Source organism: Microcebus murinus, chromosome 4, assembly GCF_040939455.1.
Source record: "Microcebus murinus isolate Inina chromosome 4, M.murinus_Inina_mat1.0, whole genome shotgun sequence".
Taxonomy (NCBI): domain Eukaryota; kingdom Metazoa; phylum Chordata; class Mammalia; order Primates; family Cheirogaleidae; genus Microcebus; species Microcebus murinus.
In genome coordinates this window covers 49,262,344-49,284,237 of record NC_134107.1, presented here as the reverse complement: position 1 = coordinate 49,284,237, position 21,894 = coordinate 49,262,344, and the positions used below count along the sequence as shown (strand labels likewise).

The 21,894-nt window shown below is 48.4% G+C and overlaps 1 protein-coding gene across 1 annotated transcript in view; it reads left to right on the top strand.

Moving 5' to 3' along the window:
* PARVA (parvin alpha) overlaps positions 1 to 18,767 on the top strand; it is a 149,367-nt gene extending 130,600 nt beyond the window's left edge. The window contains exons 7-13 of the mRNA XM_012744256.3: positions 7 to 65; positions 2,485 to 2,504; positions 3,815 to 3,876; positions 4,472 to 4,540; positions 7,388 to 7,489; positions 8,176 to 8,248; positions 16,694 to 18,767. Coding sequence (XP_012599710.3) covers positions 7 to 65; positions 2,485 to 2,504; positions 3,815 to 3,876; positions 4,472 to 4,540; positions 7,388 to 7,489; positions 8,176 to 8,248; positions 16,694 to 16,770 — 462 coding nt within the window. The 3' untranslated portion in view covers positions 16,771 to 18,767. The remainder of the gene's footprint in view (positions 1 to 6; positions 66 to 2,484; positions 2,505 to 3,814; positions 3,877 to 4,471; positions 4,541 to 7,387; positions 7,490 to 8,175; positions 8,249 to 16,693) is intronic.
* Positions 18,768 to 21,894: the final 3,127 nt, after the last annotated feature.

Below are 21,894 nucleotides of genomic sequence, written 5' to 3'. Positions count from 1 at the left end.
TTTCAGAAACGGGAAGGAATCCTCCAGTCTCGGCAAATCCAAGAGGAAATAACTGGTAACACAGAGTATGTCAACACCATTGTTGCCAGCGATTCTGTAATGGAACACAGATGTTTCTGCGAAATTCATCCATTTGCTGATATTTAGTTTTCATTTATTGGGATTGCAGGAGGGATTAGACTTCAGCCAATGATTATAGTTTAGCCTTTTCCATGCATTCAAAACATGCCTCTCAATGCTTAAGGTACAAACTTGGGTGGGGAGTGGGGAGAGGGAATTAGCAGTGATTGAAAAATTCTAATTTTGTGGCACTCCAGGAAAAAGTGTACCCAAAAAAAGCCAACCAGCATGAAATCGTCATGCCATAAACACTGGGTTGAATTTAAATTGTTAACCTTCAAAAGGACGTTTTTCTTCCTTTTCTGAATCTGATTTGGTCACGTGCCATGACCCAGAAAGCCCTTCTCTACATTAGAGTTGTCTTTTGGGTTTTTTGTTTTCTTTTTTTCCCCGTTTACTTTTAGAAACTGGGATAGTAGAACCTATCAAAAGGTTTGCCACAGGGAACGGGAGTTTTGTTCATAAGCAGAAAGAACAGGCTAGCGTGGGGTGGGTTTAGTGTCACCAGCAGGCCTGGGCCCTGGCCCCCCGCAAAGCTGGGCAGTTTGCTTTCAGCATCCCCCGATGCCCCGACTTTTCTCTATCCCCCTCGAACAAGAGCAGCATAGTGAAAGGAGCAGGGACCACTAAGCCAGCTCATCTTGAGTTCAAATCCAGGCTCTTCCATGTACTCACCAGGTCAGTCCCTTAACCTCTCTGACCTCGGTCTCTTCATCTCTGAAGTGGGAGTGTTTAACTCACCCAGAGAGGTAGTGAGGATTCGGTGTGGACACAGCTGTCCTTCCTGGCTTTTCTGCATTACAGGTGACCCACCCTTCCAAGCCTTGTCTAGTTTCTAGCAAGCCCCCTCCCTCTCCCAGTCATGGCTGGCAGGTGTCCAGGGCACCCGTCTGGACCACATCGTGCAGTTGCCGTAAAACGGGGTTAGAGGTGTGGGCATTTCAGGCCAAGAGTGGGATAGAGATATAGAGTGCCTCTTCCCAAAATGCCCAGTTTATGGCCTATGGACACCCCATCGAGCAGCCTCCATGTCACCCCAGGACCCAGTCTTAGGAGCCGAAGGGTCAGCTGGTCTACAGGGCACACCAATTTTTGGCCTTGGTTCTAGGAAGGGTAGGAGAAAAAGCTGCCCTGGGTCAGGCCTGCTGGGAGAGGAACAGCGTCCCTCAGTGTCCTGCCCCCGCCCCATGCTGGGCTTCTCTGTGCCCACAATTTCACCTTCTGGAAAAGAGGAAGACGGACAAGAGAGGAGCATAGCCTGGGAGAAACTCCCAAATCAGAGTGTGAAGTTCCAGATTCCAGAACAATCTCTCAGCTGCCTGTTAACAGTTTCTGTGGTTCCCCCTCTCTCTGCCATCTCTGCCACAAAGACATAAACATGGATGCAGCCTCCTAATAATGACAACACAATACAATTTATGAAGCAATTTTGTTGATGTTCATAATAATCACATGAAGCCAAATTACACCCCTAAAGCCCCACAGCCCAAGACTATATCCTTGGTCTATCCATCAGTTCACTCCAAGTCCATTATTCTTTGCAAGTTGTCATTTAGTGGGTGACAGATGTACAGGTGTGTAAACTGACATAATTATAGTGAGAGCCAAAATGTATTGAGGAAAAAAATGTTTTGAGCAGCTACTATATACTAGGAATTATGCTAACATATTTCTAGATATTAAATCATTTATTGCTCATTGAGGTATTTACCACTATTAACCTCATTTTAGAGATAAGAAACTTTGAGCCCAAAAAGGTTCAGTAGCTTGCCCAAAGTCACACAGCAAAAAAAAAAAAAAAAAAAAAAAAAGGCTTAGTAGGATTTAAACCTAAATGATCTCTATGCTTTGCTGCTTCTCTGCTGTAAGTGTGGTTACAGTTCCTGTCCTCTTTGAGAAAGCCTACCCTGGCTCAATGGCCCGTGTGTCTTAGTGGGCATCACAGGAAGGACAGGAGAGAGACAACGCTGACCTCCCCGGGCAGTTGCCCACAATAATCTGGGCAGTAAAATTCCACATCGGGGGGTTACATCAGCTCTGCTTCTAAGAGTCTCTGGGCATCTTCAGCCCCCAAGTCTAATATTCTTTAACTTTAAGCATCACTATACCAGGCTTTGCACTAACACCAGTATATCCATGTAGCAGAGGAGAAAACTAGGTGGTAATGTGGTGAAGTCTCAGTAATTGGATATTGCAGAGCAAAATGCCAATGGAAGGCGGCTTTTCTAACTCCTCAACCAAGGACAGGATGGTGGCAGGCAGGGTAGGGGTGGGCTTCCGGCAGTGACAGAGGGTCCTCAGAGGACTGGCCTCTAAAAAAGCCAAGAGAAGAGTCACACTGTTTTCTCTCTCCTTTTCCTACAGGGCCCTTTCCGGGAGGCATGGTGAGTTGCACACGATTGTCCTCTGGCACTGGTGGCTGTGGTGGGGCTCCAGTTAATTCTGCAGCAGCTGGGAGGAACAGGCTCTCAGCTGGCTGCCTGGATGCGTGTCTGTCTGCACCAGCCTGGCGACACGGCCGGCCGCTTGGGCAGGGAGGGATAGCTTGCTGGCGGGAAGCAGAGCTGCACAATCATCTTGAAAGTAATCAGGCTGTTGACCTTGCCGGGGCTGCTGGATGGGTCCTGGGCATTTGCAGGGCACTTTTGTTCTAAGCATGTTGTGGAAGGAAGAGATTTATGAACACAGGGATCGTCCCCTCTCCCCACTCTGTCCAGCCCTCTGCCTTCATCACAGCTCCCTCCTCTCCCATTTCCCAGGACTGTGAGTGTGTGTAGGGTCTGTGAATGTCAGAGATCACCATCACCTTTCTATTAGTCTCATATTTGTCCATCGGTGCAAGTGTATGAGAAGGCAAGCCTTGGAGTCACAAACCCTCCCAGCCCCAGGCTCTCCTTGCAGACCATCCCTGCCTCAGAGGCCCTCCCTATGTCACCTCCTGGCTCTGAGAGCATGGAGCAAGGAGATCCCTGCAGGGAGTGTGACTTTGGTATTTACTATAGGTAATATCTTGAAATATTTCAATCATGCTAAAGACAATTCACAACACTAGAGCATACGCACATACGTTCTCACCTTTGATCCTAGCAGCAAACCTGAGAGAGGGTCATTTTTAAGGTGATATTTTACAGAAGAGGAAACTGAGGTGTGAAGAGTTGAAGTGCCTGAGATCACACAAGAGGGAGAGCTCTTGTTCTATCCTGAATCCCCCGCTCCCCCTCCTCTCACCTGCACCCTCCAACGGCATGTTTGTCTTGGATGTCCTGGTTTTGAAAATTAGGAGGTGAAATGATTTGCTATTTGGACAACATTCTACCTCCAGAAAGTTTCAAAAACACCTTAGAAGGTGACTGAGTCACAGGATAATGGCATATGGTGAAGAGAAATAACTAATCCCAGTTCAAACTGCCTGACAGAGCCCTGCACCCTGCCACAGGCCCAATAAAGGGTTGCTTTGTGCACACATGCATGGATACACACTACACATGCGCGTGTGCGCACGAGAGACAGGCCCCTAGGGTAGGAATCAACCCCGAACCTCAGCCCCAATCCCAGATTCCCAAGTCCCCAGCACAATCAGTACTCCAAAGTTTTCCCATCCGCAGGGGCCTTTAAAGGCTGTGGCCTGGGGACCTGGGTGGCTTCCTCTCCAGGCATCGGCTTGTACTCCACATTCTGTCTTCCTCTTTTTCAGAGCGTGATGCCTTTGACACCCTGTTCGACCACGCCCCAGACAAACTCAACGTGGTGAAAAAGGTGGGAAGGGGACACCTGCGAGGGAGGGAGGGAGGGGCTTGAGCCACAGCAGAGCCTTAGCACAAACCCACCCCTGCCACTTGTGAGCTCCCGGCCAAACTGGTGTCATCACCTGATCTCCACAGACACGGAGATGTCCCCCTGGCTGTCCGCTCACCTGTCTTTCTCACGGGAAGCCTATCTAGTCTTTTTCCCCTCTGTGGGCATGAGTACCCTGTCTTCACACCAGCTGACCTCAGCTGTCCCTGCTGCTCGCACAGAATGCCCTGTCCCCTGGCTCGGGGACCTGCATGGAAGGAGGGATGCAGTGGGGTCATCTGATCTTGGGCCCCCTTCCTAGTTTCCCCTTGGCCCCCTGACCCGGGCTCAGGCACTCCACCTGTCCTTCTGCTTTTCGGGACTTCCCTGTTCCTTGCACAGTCCTGACTTGGGTGCGACCTAAGGCCTAGAGCCAGTGGCCCTCCTTGTGCTCTCAAGAGCCTCTGCAGGGGGACCTCCTGGGCCCCTGCTCTCCCCCTGACCAGGCTGGGGGCAGCCACAGGGTCTGGCCCTGGTGAGAGCCTCCATCCCAATGCCCGCTTTGCTTCCCTTCCAGACACTCATCACTTTCGTGAACAAGCACCTGAATAAGCTGAACCTGGAGGTCACAGAACTGGAAACCCAGGTGGGGACTGCCCACCATGCTTCCCACACCGGCACCGCAGCTCTCCCTGCGGAGGGGGCGAGGGCCTCAGAATCTGTTCTTCTCAGAGGGGGAGAACTAGATGGAATTTCCCCTTGGATTTTTCCCTACTTATTTGACAAGTTGCCAGAATGAATACCCATATACTCTTCACCTAGATACACTAATTGTTAACACTGGGCCACACTTTGTCTTTCTCTCTCCACCCCTAAATACTTCAGCATACATCTCTTAAGAACAGGTGTATCCTCCTGGATAACCACAATATGACTGTCAGATGCAGGCAGTTTTAACATTGACACAATACATTAATCTACTCAAATTGAATCATACGAAATTGCTGACATTTGACTGCTTTTAACCTACTAAAGTGGCAATGCCATATGGTTGGAAAAAATGCTCTAGATTCAGATTTTGCCAGTGGTCCCAATGTGTTCACATGCTGCATTCGGTTGTCACATCTCTGTAGTCTCTTTTTAATATAGAACAATTCCTTAGCCTTTCTTGGCATGACATTGACCTTTTTGAAGAGTGCAAGCCAATTGGTTTATAGAATGGCCCTCCGTTTTTTTCCCCTCATGGTTAGATTCAGGCTACGCATTTCCAATAAGAGCACTCCCTGAGCAAGGCTGTGTTCTTCTCAGGGAATCACAGGAGGAGACACATCTGTCTGTGTGCCCCATTCCTGGTGATACCACGGATCACTTGGTTTAGGTGGCATCCTCCAGATTTCCCTACTATAAAGTTCTTTTTCTTCCCTTTACATGTCATGCATCCTGTTTCCCAGCATCCTTTTATTCTTGGAGAATTTCTACATCTTGGTTTTCTCTAGAGCACATGGGCACCACCCATTACTGTTAAAGTCAATTGCCCAGTCAATTGCCTGTGGCTGACCTCTGCCCAGAGTCTCTGGACTATGTGGAATGAGCTTCATATACTCTCCTGGGAGATCAGAAATGCTCTGTGAAAGTGATGTTTCCTCAAGTGAGCTGGTATGGGCTTTGGAACCTTCACGTCTGTTTTCAAGGGCAGGGTTGCTATAAAAGGGGGTCACCGCTGGGCACTTTGGGTGACTGCAGGCTTTACCCACTATCCCCACCACGTCAGCAAAACCAGCCATTCAGGGTGAGAGCAGTCTAAGTTTGGCACTCAGAGCTATGGGTGACCCTATCCCTAACCCAAGGTCCCCCCTGAGCTCATGCATTAAATTCTTTCACTACCAACCCATACTAGCCACAACCAAGATAAGGTCCAGTTGCTTAGCTCCCACCAGGAGGGCCTTGATTTTGACATAAATTATGGGGTCTGCTCTCCTAAGTCCACCCAAGAGTGGCATGGGGTGAATTGTGCTCAGGCCCTTCCCACCAGAGCTGCAGGCCCGATGAGTAGAAGCAGCAGCTCAGGGCCTTATGCCCGTAACGAAGGCTGAAGACCAAGCCAGCCGGGCACCCAGCAAAGCTATCTGAGCAGATTTCGGACCCAGCCCACACTCCGGGCAATTTAGTCTAGTTCTCTTACGCTTCCTAAGATGATTCCAAGAAATTGGGCCTCTAGCAACTGTTGTTTACACCCACAAACATTTGGTGGCCCAGCCTCCTTTGAAAGCATCCTAGAATATTGGATGTGCTCAGGCCAGCCTCTGTTCCAGGATGCCTACTCCTCCCAAAGTTCACTCACCCCAGGCCCCCACTGCCTGCGCGCCTGCCCTCGGTGCACATTCATCTCGCCCTCCCTTGAGCAGAAGACCTGCAGCCTCTGCACTTAGCCTGGGAGTCTCGTGTCCCTTGGGTCTGGTTTCCCAACCCATCTGGCCTCTAGGAAGGGACCAGGCTCTGAGCCTCTTGCCATGGTCCTCAGCACATGGGTCTGCTTTGCCAGCAAGAGCCAGTAAGTCATGTCCTCATTGCTCGGTTGTTTTCCCAGACTGTAACAGCAACAGTTAGTATTTATTAAGTGCGGCCTTCATGCCAAGCAGATTACAGGCACTGTGCACATTTTAACTCATTTAGTCCTCACAATAACCACATGAAGTAGATACTATTATCACCCCCATTTTACAGATGAGAAAAACGAGGTACAGAGAGGCTATATAACTTGCCCAGGTCACACAGCTAGTAAGTGGCAGAGCTGTGATGGGCGCCCAGGAGGCCGGGCTCCAGAGCCCGCACTTGTAACAGGACACCCCGCTGCCCCTCAAGCAACGACGAGGTGAGATGTGAGAAAGGAGGATGCCCAGGCCTGTGCCACACTAGAGTCCTTCCTCTGCTCAGAAAGTGAAAGTTGCCACGGTAGCCTCATGCCATTCACCTTGTACATCACCTGTCCCTCCTCCTTCTGCCCCGCCTGGCTAACTCCTCATGCCCAGCTGTCCATTCGCTGGCGTCCTCTCCGGAAGACTGCTCTGATGCCTTCAGTAGGAGTGGGCGGCCTTCCTCGACCTCACTCAGGCCAGCACACGTCCCTCCATTGGAGCAGCTGCCACGTTGCCCCACACCAGTGTTCCCCACTGGACTGTGAGCTCCCCGAGGGCAGGAGCCACACTGATCCCACTCTGGTCCCCATGCCCAGATCGGGAGTTGGTGCACAGTCCATGCCCAGCAAACGCTGGGTCAGCTGAGCTCAGGGCTGTGGGTTTACAGCTCCTGCGTCAGACCAGCCAGACACGGGACAGGCCTGCTGCAGAGCAGACCTCCCCACTTCGGGCCACTGCCCCTCACTCCCGGGCCAACTGCCTGCTGGGGTGGTGGTTTTGGGGTGGGACAGTCCTTGGGACGGGGCTTGGCGGGGAAGCTCAGGGGCCAGAGCCTTCACCAGGCCGTCTCCCTCCAGTTTGCAGATGGGGTGTACCTGGTGCTGCTCATGGGCCTCCTGGAGGGCTACTTCGTGCCCCTGCACAGCTTCTTCCTGACCCCAGACAGCTTTGAACAAAAGGTAAGGGACACCAAGGGAAGGCCCTGGCCCATATCCCCTGCCTTATCTGCCCACACCCCTGCTGGGGCTGGCCAGGAGGAAAGCAGAGGCTCGCCCTCTGCCCAGGGTCTTCAGTGGCTGGAGGTTCCCATTCTGATGAAGGCTGACCTGGGAAGGAGCCGCCGGCAGACCACTGGGAGTCCTGAAAGCTTCTCCCTTCCCCAGCAGCCTGCCCTGGTCCCCGGCCATGTGCTCCTGCCTCACCTCTCCCCAGTGGTGACAGGGAAGGTGACCGCGAAGCCACGCTTAGCCTAGTTCTACATCCTGCTCACTAGACAAGAGGCGTTTGGGCTAAAGCAGAAACCCTTCTCTGCCTGTTGATCATGTCTTGCCATCTGTTCCTTCTGAACATGTGCACTGACGTCCCCAAGCTTGAAATCCAGGCAGTTGGCACAAGAACACAGCAGGACAGGAAGAGAATTTTTAACTTCTCCAGGAGTGCTTCCCCAGCCTCAGGGTAGCATCGGCAAGCTCACGCTCCACATGGCCCGCTCGTTTCAGTAGCTACGTTTCTCCTTGAAATTAGCTCAGCCTCTACCCCTCCGGCTCCACTGCTGGGCTCCTTCACTCCTCAGGGGCAGGTCTCAGGGCCCCAAGTGCCGAGGAATGAATGTGCAATGACATATGCCCTGCATCTCTCTTGCCAGGTCTTGAATGTCTCCTTTGCCTTTGAGCTCATGCAAGATGGAGGGTTGGAAAAACCAAAGCCACGGCCAGAAGGTACTTTGCTCTTCCTTAGGTTTGTGACAACACAGTGAGACCTTCTCCTCGCACATGAGTGCTTAGGTGTTGTAGCAGAGGAAAGAGTTTCTTTTCTGAAGTCTTCTTTGCCAGGGAAGGTGGGACTAGGTGCAGCTGCTCAGTCCTGGAGATGCTTTGTGAGCTGCAAACCACACGGCCAAGGGAAGAAAAAGAATCTGAAGTCCCACCCATGGGATCGCAGGGATCAGGGCTCGACTGCCCTGTGCCCAATTTCTAGGTTCTTCTGTCTCTGCACAGAGTGCTGACCTGCCAGAGAGCAGTGTCCCTGCCAGTCGGAGTGGAGGCGCAAGGCAGACAGCTGTGCACTGAGCAGAACTGCCTCCACTGTGCTAATGGATGAGGTGCTCCACCTGCCCCAGCTCTCAACCCTGCCCCAGGATGAGGCTTAATCTGTAGGGTTTGGGTTGCACATGAAAGACTAGGGGGAAATGCAGAAGGAGCAGATGCTGCAGCAGCCCTGGCGTGCCTGTGCTTGGAGCGAGCGTGTGCGTTTGTGAGCGGAGGAGGCATGCTTCTCTCAGCAGTCTTCTTGGTACAGACATCTGCTTCCTTCCCCTTACTGACCGAGTATAAGTTTACTAGAGCTGGTGAGTCAACACTGTGTTGCAGATGATTTTCTGTGTACGCCACATCAGAACACTGAGAAAGCTGTTCACAGCCCTTTAGCTTGCACTTTCCTGGTGGACAAGTAGGGCTGGTGGCTTTTCATGTCCCGGTACTGCCGCTGCTCCAAGCTCCTCCATCCAGACCTCCACATGGAAGGGACCATGCACTGGTCTACTGGGCCTGAGACTCTGGAGATCATGACGTACCAGGAGATGTAAGATTGTCCCTGACCTCAAGACACTTGCAGCTGACCAGGGAAGAGAAAAGATGCACCCAGTCACCAAAACAGAATGACATTCATGGTAACTGCCATGAAAGAGGTACAACTAAGAGGTTGTGAGGACCGAGGAGGTGATACCATGTCTGGAGGGAGGAACAGTTTGATGGAGATGGGGACAGTCAGCCTAAACCATAAGGGTCAGGGAGGGCTTTGGTATGTAGAGATTAGCACAGAGGAGTGAGCATCCCAGACAGAATGACAGTGTGAGCAAAAGTCCTGCCTGGGAAATGGAGACTCTCTCTCTTGACTCCTTCCCCACCTCGATGGCCATCAGCTCTAGCCAACAAAGGTCAGTCCCTGTTTATTACAACCTTGTCCTAAGCTGCTGGTCAGCTCTAGGGGAGGACCTCTATCAAGGCTGGTGTCCCCCTGGGCTCTCTCCCTGGCAAGGCCACTCTAGCCAACCTGATGCCATTAGGAATGGACTCTGACTTCCTATGGCCAGGTGATAAGCACCCTGCTTCTGGGTAGAAGACACAGGGGAAGAGTTCCGGCCATCATTTCTGCCTCCATTTTCTTCAGCTGCTTAATATGAAACTTCCTGGTTACAGATTAGAAGTACTTCATCTGACATTTTAGTTTTCAGATATTTATTTCCCTCAGGACGGATCATTTCCCCAATATCAATCTATGGGAATAGTTCAGCCTATACGTGACATTTTTTATGTAATTATTAAAGTGCTTAATATGAAACTTCCTGACCAAGGTGAATGGAAAAACACATCTGTTTTATTTGTTGTTACACTGGGCATAATGCCCGTGCTGAAAATTTCCAGTGCGTAAAGGAGAACTGAAATGGTATTTTACGAAACTGTACTTTGTGAGAAGCGTATCCCAGAATTCCCTCTGGTTTCTGTGCTTCCACCTGGAAAGTGAGATTCCGTAGTAAATGCTGCGGACTTTACAAAAGGTGCTGATGTGAACAGTTCTTTGAGGCTGTTCGAAATCAACTTGGTTGTGGTGGAGACATTTTTCATGGCAACATGTTTGTAAGGTCAGGAAAATGCATTCTCTGCCACGCTGTTTGACACTCCAAGCTCTTATATACCTTTGTCTCTCAGATGATGTTTGCCTCCCAGGCTTTATAACCTTTTAGTACTTCAACAGTGTAAGCCAAGGGTTAGCATCAAATTCATGACCAATGGAGCAGGCAAAATATTGGCATGAAGCCAGTAGCTTTTTATGTAGGGCAGCGTAACCACATCTTCAAATGCATGTGCCTACCTATTATCACCACTCAAGTTGGCGCATCATCAAATATGGGTAAGACCCTGGCATGACAGGCAGGTGGGTACTCAGAAGACATCTAGAACCAGACAGGATCAAAGTCTACAGGGCAGCCAGCTGCCTGGTGGAATATCTAAAACTTAAGAGTCCACTACCTGACACCTGATGGCAAGCAGTGCTGAGAAACCAGGCAGGTGATGGCAGCTTAGTTCCAGGTGATCAGTTCATTTGGAGACAAGTTGATCAGTGCCTGGTAATATGCAAAGTGTTCAACTCCCCTTCTCCGTTCCCCTAGGAAATAGTATACAGAAGCCCACAGTGGCCAAAACTTTAAAACTCTGATAATACCTAGTGTTAGCAAGGATGTGGAGCAACAGACACTGCTGGTGTGAATGTGAATCAATACAACCATTGTGGAAAACAGTATGTCCTTATCTAGTATCATTGAAGGTTTGTAACACCCTACATGGTAGACAAAATAATGACCCTCACTCCCCAAAATGTCCACGTCCTAATCCTCGGAATCTTTTTATGTTACTTTACATAGTAAAAGGAACTTTGCAGCTGTCATTAAATTTAGGGTCTTGAGATGAGAAGATTATCCTAGATTATCCAGGTGGTCCCCAGGGTAATCACAAGGGTCCTTATAAGTAGAAATTATAAGTAGAAGAGGGAGGCAGGGGTGTCAGGGTGATGTCGTGTGAGAAAGGCTCACCCAGCCATCGCTCACTTTGAAGATGGAAGAGGACAGTGAACCAAGAGCACAGACAACCCCCAGAAGCTGGAAAAAGCAAGAGAAAGGATTCCCCACTGGAGTCTCCAGAAGAAACGTAGCCATGCTCACACCTTCATTTCATTCCAGTGAGACCAATTTGGGACTTTTGACCCCTGGAACTGTGAAATAATAAATTTGTGTTGTTGTGGGCCACCAAATTTATACAGATTTGTTACAGCAGTCACAGGAAGCTGTCACACCCTGTGACCCAGCACTTCCACTCCTAGGTATGTCCATAGATCAGGAGACAAGTCCGAGAATACCATGATAGCCTAAGCTGGAGTGTACATCCCGGTAAACTAGCCAAAGAAATTAGAGTATATTCATACCATGGCCCATTATATGACAACAACAATAAAAAGCCCTCAACTGAGAAGACAAGGAGGGACCTCTAGTTACTATGGCACAAAGAGGTCAGTGACTATTCTCTGCAAAAAAGAATAAAATTGGACAAAATGATCAAAAACAACCATTTGAAGCACTGAAAATCTATGAGGTAGACAAATCAAGAAGTGTTTATTCTTGAAAAATTATACCTCGATAAAACTGTTAAAAAATGAACAGCTCCTGCAACAACAAAGGTGAATCCTATAAACATAATTTTGAGTTTAAAAGCTAGCAAATCACAAAAGAATACCTGTGGTATGATCCCATTTATATAAAATATAAAAAGAGGCAAAGTTAAAACCTACTGTTTAAGGGTGCCTATGTTGATGGCAGAACGATTAAGAAAAGCAAGGAAGTAATCACCATAAAAGTCAAGATAATGGTTACCTTTGCAGGTAAGAGAGGGACGTGACCAGGAATGTCAAAGGGGAGGGGAATGCTTCTAGGCTAGTTGGCAATGTTCTGTTTTTCACATGTAAAGAAAATAGCAAATTCACAAGATGAGGTAGTGTGTCACCACCAAAACGAGTATCTCTACTGCATGGATCCTGTCCAGTGGGGAAGAGGAGCAGACAGGGAAGCAAGCCAGGGACCAAAAACAAGATGGATCCACTGGGGTTGGGCCAGGGGCAGGAATGTGATGGACACCCTAGGGCTGGGCTCACCTCAAGTAGCCAGCTTATGGCCCCCCAACTTATTCCAGCCCCCACCAGCTGACGCCACCTAGGGCCATGTCCCTTTGTGTAAAGACTGGGTTTCTGCTGTTAAGAGGGTTCCTCTCCGTCCTTTGACTTCTCCATCATTTAGAGCAGCAGTCCCCAACCTTTTGGGCACCAGGGACCAGTTTCCTGGAAGACAGTTTTTCCACGGCAGGGCAGCAGGTGTGAGGAAGGTAGGCGGAGCTCAGGCGGAGATGCAAGGCCAGTTCCTAGCTGCAGACTGGCAGTTGGGTCTGCAGGTTTAGAGAACCATGAACTCATTTAATGGTCCTCTAACGGATGGAAAGAGTCACTAATTCCACTAGGTGAGAGGAGGACACAGTGAGCCCTTTTCCCCTGGCCAGAGTCTGTTTCCTCCCTAGAGTCAGCTTGGGTCTGATTTTTCTCTTCCTTGGGCCCTCGCCTGTCGGACTGCCTCTGCTCTGGTATGTCTAACCCGGAGCCCCATAGTCCTGACTGTCTGCTCCCAGAGAAGGGCCCTGGCCAGCACACACAGGCCATCAGAACCAAACCGAGTTGCTAATCACGCAGCTTATAAAGCCAGGGCTTTAAAGCAGCTCTGTTTATACAGCATGGAGTCACGGTGCATTCTCAGGAATCCACAGCCCCTCTCCTGGCTGAGATAGCCCAGGCTCTCACTGGCATGCTGGTCTGCCTGGGACTACCTGGGTGCCAGCTGTTTGCTTTCTTGAAAACAAAGTATAAACAGTGTCTCTCTCCTCTTCACCCAGCCTATCTGGTGGTGAGGGGGGGAGGTGGTAAGGAAGCAACTCAAGTTTCCCAAGGAGCAGGACTTAGTTTATGTGAATGGTGCCCCCTGGAGTTGTGCAATGCACAAACTGCACAGTTGTACGTAACTGTTCTGCTATGAGCAAGCAGGGGAAAACAGGAAGGAAACTACCATTTAAAGGGCTTTAATATCTTCTGGTGGTTTTCATAAAAGTATTACCCAATTTTGCCAGTAAGAAAACTGATTCAGAGAAGTGACATGACTAGCAGCGTCATACAGCTGTAGTGATGGGCTTCAAACCTTAGTGACCATTACAATTAAATAAAATGGTCAGTTTGAAACATTCTCCTATATGGACACTTTCTTTCTCTAGCAGCCTCAGAACTCACCCGTCTTAAAGAGGGGAAACAAATCCTCCTGCCTGTGTCTATATTGTCCTTCCTCAGGCCCCCAATTCCTCCTTTGCAACCTGTGCCCACTGCTTCTACTTCTTCCAGGCCCATTCTGTTGTTAGCACTTGACCTCCACCTGCTCTTGGTCTTGTTCTCTCCCAGGCCACCTGCTGTGGCCATGTCCCCTGGGCACCCTTTTCAGTCCTTAACCTTCCCATTTTCTTGGGAGCATACAGCCCTGTTGTACACCCTTCTTTCTGGAATTTGCTTCCTTGGCTCCCAGGACACTAGGCAACCATTCATACATGTATCTGTTAATAATCTATTAATATCCATGGAGGGTCTGTACATGCCAGTGCTGGGCCAGGCATCCCAGCAAAACAAGATGGGCTGTCTGTGCTCAAAGAGCTTATAGCCCAAGTCAGAGGCAGATGTTACCCAAATAAGCACAGAAAGCCTTAGCAACATGGCAAGACCTCACTTCTACAAAAATCATCTGGGCATGGTGGCTTACACCTGTAGTCTCAGCTACTCAGGAGCCTGAGGCAGGAGGATTGCTTGAGCCCAGGAGTTTGAGGTTGCAATGAGTTATGATCACACCATTGCACTCTAGCCTGGGCAATGGAAGACCCTGTCTCAAAAAAAAAAAAAGAAGAAGAAGAAAAAGAAGACACAAGTCAGTGCTTTAGAACTGCATTGAGTGCTATGAAAAAAAAGTATGAGGGCTTTGAGAACATAAAACAGGGCACCCTTGCCCAGGATGAGTATCAGTAAGGCTTCACCAAGGAGCTGGTGCTTTGAGCTGAGGTCTGCAGGAGGAGCTGGAGTCAGATATTTGGGAAGAGCAATCTAGATGTTGCAACAGCACAGGCAGAGGACAAGCTCAGCCCGTGGGGACGTGGCGAAAGGCAGACAGAATGGCCAGTGCATGGTGAAGCAGGAGTGTGGCCTGAAGTGAGACTGGAAAGGTAGGCCAGGTCAGGTTACACCTTACAAAGCCATGACTTGGGATTTTGGATCTTCTCTTGAGTGAAATGGCTTGTATAGCCATACAAGCTGGGAGCTGTACAACTCCAAAAGGCACTGTTTATGTCGTGGTCTGTGGTAATGGTGCCCTGGAAATGCGAATGATGAGCCCTGGAGTCGTGCAGTGCACATCCTGCACAGCCATACCTGGAGGTCTGATAGTCTGGCTACAGTAGGTAGCATGGATTGGACAGGGCATTCAGGGCCTGCTGCAGAGGCCCCAGGGCCACTTTACCTTCTCTTTTACACTCACTCCCTTGTTGAGCTCACCTTTGTCCTTCTCTGCCTTTCTAGCAATTCCTCCCTGGAGTAACTTCCTAATGTTTGACTCACATGGAATTTACGCAACACTGAACACCAAGCAGTCGGGGTAGGACAGGAATTAGCCCAGAGGACAGAGGACTTGGCAGGAGGTGATCCAGGTTGGGACGCAGGGCTTAGCCACTGGCCAGGGCCTGGGTAGAGGAGCTCCAGCTTGTCTGGGAGTCCCCGGAAGTCCCTGGTCTATCAGCAAAAGAGCTGGACACTGAGTCTGGGCCCAGCCAGGGCAGAGCAGCATCAGTCTACAACCAGGGTAAGGCCTGGGAGGGAGCGGGCACGAGGGGACTCTGGGGTAGGAGGAGCCTCAGGAGGTTCCCCGAGCATACCGCACTATGGCAGCTCCAGCTGCAAGCGTCCCAAGACCAGCACGTGGGAGTCATGGCCCTGCCTGGCCATGAAGGACCCCTGTTGCTGGTGACCAGGGCGTTTCTGGAGTCCCGACTCCTTTCACAGTCCCTTCTTTCCCAATGGCATGGGATAACTTCTCCCACCTTTGAATCCCAGAGCCTAATCACCTCCCTCGTCTGACCTCCTACAGTTATGTGTTTTAAATTATTTTTATTGTAAAAGAAATCACATATAGAGACAGACGCATAGAACAAATGTGCAGGTTAATGCACTGTTACCAAGCAAGTGCCACCACCCAGGGCAAGGAGAAGAGGATGCCAGCTCCCAAGGGCTCCCTCCGGCTTGCCCTGCACCCTTTTTGAACATAATTCTCTCCCTCCTCCCTAAGGTAACCACTGTCCTGGCTTTTATAGTCCTCAGCAATTTGCCCTTTTTTCAGTCTTAACTTTTCCTTCTAATCTTATTACTTAAGCATGCACTCCTAAATGACAGCTCCTTTTTTTGTTTGTTTGCTTTTTGTTTTTTGTTTTCTCCACTCCAGTTCTTCAAAGGATGGCTCTCTAAGAGTGACTGCAGAGGGACAAGAGCAGAGAGAGGTCTTTCTAGGGGAAGCAGAGGGTGGAGGAGCCAGACAGGGTTAGTGGAACAGCCAGAGAAGGCAGTCACCATGGACTGGAGGGAGGACAGGCTAAACAAAATCTGTCAGTGGGTCACACACAGCCTGGCAGCTGCCAGTGTCCAGCCGCTAGCCTATAAAATTGTGCGAGCTCTGTACTTTGGAATTCAAGACCTTACAGGATTCAGTCCTCATACCTCAACCTCTCCAGCTGTACTAGTCTGTTTGCAATTCTCCAAAATGGCTGGTTTTGCTAAGAGACAATAAACCTTCCACCTGGGATTCTTTGCCCATTTCTTTGCCCGGCAAGCTCCTGTTACTGTGTCATAGTTCAGGTATCAGCTTCTTCTCTAGGAAGGAAAGAAGGAAGGAAATGGTTGCGTAGAAGCTGAGGAACCTATAGTGGAACTCTCAGGAAACATATTCCAGCCCCCAGCTAAAGCTTTAGTGCCTCAAACCCATCTGCCTTGCTGTGCTCTTCATCTGAAGCTATCTGTCCCCTGATGACACGTATTTCCTAAGTACTCCCTTCTCTGCCAGGCGGACTCCTGTGCCCTCGAGGGGTCCTCCCTCATTGAGGGAGAGGCAGCTTGAGTCCTAATTCAGCCCCTCATCCCCCATGCATGGTGGGCCCTGTAGCGGTGGCTGGAGACAGTGGAGGAAGGGCCCAGGGACAGGTGAGACGAGAGTCAAGGCCAGCGCCCCCCTCACCTAGAGATGCTGTGTGGAGGGTTAGGCCTATGTACTCCAGGGTCTGCCCTGGGCGCCTGCACCTCCCCCTCACTGCGTCTTGCTCTGAATTCTCGCTGCCCACTCTGCTCATGAGTCAGCGCCCCCCAGCCCCTGCTGGCCATGAGTCAACCCAGAACACGCTGGGCACATGGGGATGGGGGGGTGGATGGAAGGGAACAATGGCTGCCAACCTTGGAACACATGGCCCCATGGAAGCAATGGGTGTTTTCTGTTTTCTACGCAGACATCGTCAACTGCGACCTGAAATCCACACTGCGAGTGCTGTACAACCTCTTCACCAAGTACCGGAACGTGGAGTGAGGGGCTGCCCGGAAGTTCTTGCTGTTGGCAGACTGTACCACCCTCCGAACTGCCTTAACCTGCTTACTCCTGTCTCTTGCTCTGTGCCCTCCCACAAGTCCAGCTACCACCCAGAGAGACTGGGAATTGAAACTAGGAAGGAAGGAAATGATCACCAACTCAGCGAGCTGAACCACACCTCCCAGATCCTGGGCACTAACCCGGAAGTAAAACCTGGGAAGGTTGTCCCCATCCTGGCACCAGGTCCAGATCTCTCTCTGTGTTTTGGGAACCAGCTTAGGCAAAAGAGAGTCCCCAGAAGATGAAAATAAAGATCACAGTTCCCATATAATAACGGGTGTAAACTACGTGCCAGGCACCATATTAAGTGCTCTAATGTACTCAAGCTCATCAAGCCATGGCACCCTTGGAAGTAGGCGTTATAATCCCTTTACAGATGAGGAAATTAAGGCTCAGACTTAAGTGACTTGCCAGAAGTTGGCATTTTTTCCCTCTTTGAACAACATATTTACTAATAACTAGCTAATTACATCACATTCTTTGCACATTCGAAAGTTGTGTGTACGTGCGTGCCGGTGCATGTGCAAGTACACAGCTGAGTCTGAAAAGACAGGAACCCACTGGTCTCACCACTGGGGCAGGCTAGGTCAGGGCGCGGTGATTCACACTGAAATTGGCAAATTGAATTTGACCCAGTTAATAATGTGAGTGTGTGGCAGAGTCATGTCCCTCAAATCCTTTGTACAAATGAAAATTACTTTTAATTCCTTCAGATTTATAATAACCTCATACTCTGGTTCCAGGGTGACATTTGGAAAGGATTCTGTTTAGAATTAATGGAGTGGCACATTTTGCAGCCTTTTTGCTTGATTGCATGTAATGGAAATGCCCTATATTTTCCTGCAAAATAAGTACTAAATTCATTATCGTTAAGCAAATGTACAATATACTCAGGCACCGCAGGGAGCTGGGCACGAGCCCACATGAGCATCACTTGGGAAGTAGGGCTCTTCAACAGGGACCCTTGAACTTTAAAGAAAAGAACTCCTTTTTGCCTTCTAATTGATCATTTAGACTATTCTGGCTAAGTCTGCCCACATGCAATTACCGGCTAATTCAGGCGAGGAAAAATGTAAGTCATTTAGACCAAAGCCGAACGGTTTCCTTGCGTGGGTTACTCAAGGGCTTGTGGTTACTTGTATCTCTTCTATGTGAACCTGACTTTGAACTACAGAACTCTGGTGTGCCAGGGTGCTGAGTCCTGAAGGAATAGAAAAGGAGGGAGGGGTGACTCCAGGGATGGAAATCATGGGGGAAATATTTGCACATTCACCATATGGGGACAGAGGCAGCGCTGGCGGTACTTAACATGAGTACCCTTCAATTGGCCAAGGCCTTGGGATAAACAACTTGTACTAATACTATATCTTCTTTATAGGACTTTCATAACTATGCCAGATAGACGCCAGCCTGCGTATCACCCTGCACAAGTCTGTGACTACCTTGTCACTACTTTAAGCCCATTGCACAAAGTGCATCTCTGGTTTGAGGGATTCATTTTGATCTGTATCTACACCACCCAAAGTTAGACCTCCCATAGTATCCAAAACATTCCTGTCAGTATTCTCATCATTTCTTACTAGACTATCTGCAGTAACTCAGAACCCATAAAATTTAGATACACTACATATTTCTTTGGATACTTTGCTCTTAGAATTGTTACTCAGCATAATAAGCATTTAAGATACAAAGGCAATGTACTGTCTTGTGTCAATTTATGTAAAAGAATTCAATTCTTTTTTATATAATTAGTGAAATATTATATTTTTCCCCTTAGGAAACACTAAATAATGTGATATTTCTGTTGCTCTCCTTTAAATTCCTGGTAGCAACTCAAGATGAACAATTGCTTTGTTTCCTTGAGCAGTGCTAAAGCAGGACGAACTAGGAGGAATGCATTCATTTAAACATGCTTTGCTATACAGATTTTGTCTCTCTTTTGTCTGTTTTTCTTATATTCAAGCTGCAAATGTACAAGTGTCCTTAGTAAGAGCGCTCTTTTTTGTATTTTACACATATACTGTAGGAAAGCACATCAGAACACTAGGAAAGTTTTTAAATAACAAGTCTAACTTATCAGAAAATTGTGTTTTGGAACTGAGGTCTTTTCCTCAGCCCAGAATCCCACAGCCTGCACCTGGCTTTATGACCATCATCTCATGTAGGCATCTTCCTTTAAATTCTGGAATCTCCTACTTAATATACAACCATGGTTTTGCAGGGGGAGGAAGGCATCAGAACAGTAAATAAACCAAACTTAACCCTCATCTCTTTAAAAAAGAAACTGAGATGAGAATCAAGTCTATAGGCTCACTGGGTACTTTTTTTTTTTCCTTTTCTCATTTCTAAATTTAAATTCACCGATATTTTTAATAGTTAATATGTAAATGGTACAACATTCAAAAAGCACGAAAAACCTAAGTCTCCCTCCTCCCCTCTCCGGCAGCCATCACCCCTCCCCCGAAGCAACTGTTTTGATCGTTTCTTAGGCACCACTTCCAGAGCTGCTCCAGGCATGTAAAGAACAAACATACATATGCAATCTTGGGGTTTTTAAAAATATAAATAGCATATTATACACACTTAATGTTGTATCTTGGAGATTGTTTTATACTGGATATTAAAAGAAATCCTTTCACAATTTAAAATGAGGATCTGAGCACTTTGTAAGTCCAGATGCACAGCTCCTGTCTGCCCGCGCTAGAGAGGAGAGCACCACTGGAAGGACGGAAAGCTGCCCGAGCCGTGATTTCAAGAGCAGAGACCAAGCCCCGTGGAGTCAGGGCGGAAGCTGGGGCGTGTTACCAGAGGCATCCTCCTGTGCTTTGAAATGAATTTATTTTTTTAAAGCTCTCTTTTGGAACGTTTTGGTTAATTGTATGCAGTTTGATTCAGGTTTCATTTTTACGCATTACTAGGGCTACTAATTTATAATCTACTAAGAAAGCATTAGAAAGGTCCCCTACAACATTGTGCTGTGAGGTTTAGCTGCCAGCAATGCAGTGCTCATCCACTGGATTAAAAGGCTCCAATTTCACATGTGCAGGTACAGAGCTGACATTTCCAAAGCCTGGGAGGAGGTTTCTGCATCAGCACATCATCAGTGCTGCCTTCAGTTGGTTGCAATTTTCGACTGCCGCTATTGGTACTTTTTAATTATGAATTACTGTTAGCTTAGCTTTATCATTATCAGTTGATTTTGTTGTGGGTTGCTTGGTTAACCCTACAGAGTATGCTGAAGCTTATTTGCATCAACAGAATTCTGGGGCTGTAATTTTCCAATAACTACAATCTAAGACATGTATACATTGTGGTTCAAATATGAATCATCCATATTCCAGTGTTCCAGCAAATGTATACATAATCCACTCTCCCCAAATTATCACTAATCTATTTTTCCACTGGAAAATAAAACTAGATGGAGTCCATAGGTCAAGCAGTTTTACCCTGAGTGGGGGATGATCAAAAATAATTTGAGATCCACTGCCTTGAATACAGCCCCACCTCAGGAATCCTACCTACACAGTACATCCTAGATATGCAAGAGAGTATGTCCTGAAATCGTCACTAATTCCAATATTGCATGTAGTCCCTCCCCCCCATAAAATTTGCTTAGGTCTACTGGAAAATTTAAGAGCATTTCTGCACATGCTGAGAACAGGAACATGAAGATGCAAGGCTGCGTGATAGGCGGACTCGCCACTGCCTAAAAGACCTACCACACACCAGCTTCTCAAAGTATTTGCAGATTCAGGTCTCACCAAAAGACAAGTTGGAATGAGTTGCTCCCAGTCACAACTACAGAGGTTATATCTATAAATACCAAGTTTCTACTGTTTTTACTCTCTGGTCCCTGAAAAATATAAGCCCAGTATAGCTCCAAATTTGCTTATACTCCCTGCTTTACTGCAGTGGTGGTCGCATGTGCAAATATGTGCATATGTGTCATGTGCACGACAACAGCAATGCAACCTGATGGTGCTCGGTTCAGGAAGAACAGCCTCCGAAGCATGCCTGAGGATCTTGTGAATTTCAGGCTTCCGAGTTGGGAAGCTGCCAGTGTAGTGTCTCTTAAAGTACATTCTACAGGATATTAACAGTTGCAAGGTGAAAAAATGTTTCCCAAACCTATTTGAATGTGACATGAGGCTAAGAAAAGTAGACTAGCTTACTTAGGCTTTGTTTTTGTTTTTTGTTTTCTAATCAAACCCCATCTCAGAGTCTCCTATGCTAACAAACATCATGACTCTTTAAGGGAAGACAGAATACAATGGTTTCCAACGCTGTTTGATCACAGAACCTATTTGCCCCTGAGAAGTTCCTAGGACAAGCACTCCCTGGAACATCCATTTAGCCATATGTTCAGCAAGTATGTGTTGAGTGCAGCATGTCTAGAGTGAGTGAGCATTCACAGTCTAGTAGGGAGACATGAAAATAATAACAAATCAGTGTTAATTACAAATTGCGATGGCCACTGTGGAGGAGCAGCACTAAAAGCCCAGCAAAGAGGTCGAGAGAGGGCCCTGGCAAAGTGACGTATTAAGTGATGCCTGGATCATGGGGCTACTCAAATGAGAAGCCCACGGGGGCACAGCTTGGAGGAGAACCCCGAGACGGCAGAAGACGGGCTTCCCTGGAGAAGCTGGCAGAAGCCAGGATGGCAAGAGTGCAAAGAGTGAGGGGGCAGAGGAGGCATCAGGTCGCAGGTATTAGAAGAGTGCAGATTTTCATCGTAAGAAATACAGTAAGCGGATGTGGGGGGGGGGGAGAAGTAGAGTAAGCAGTTTATCTGTAAATTTTTCCTACTGTAGGGAAGTTCTGGGGAAAGCTATGTTATCCACATAGAGGCCTGGGACTGCCATGGTCCCAGAGGAGGAGAGCAAGCTCTGGCCACCCCTACCTCCAGTCTGGTCTCAACTACTAGGCAGTGAGTGCATCATTCCACCTGTCCCGAGGCTGCTGAAAGGGCAGGAGCTCCTAGATTAATCCCAACCTCTCCACTTTTGTCCCCTGAGAGGAGCTAAGGGAAGCAGACAGATCAGATGAGGGTGCACGTGTGAAGGA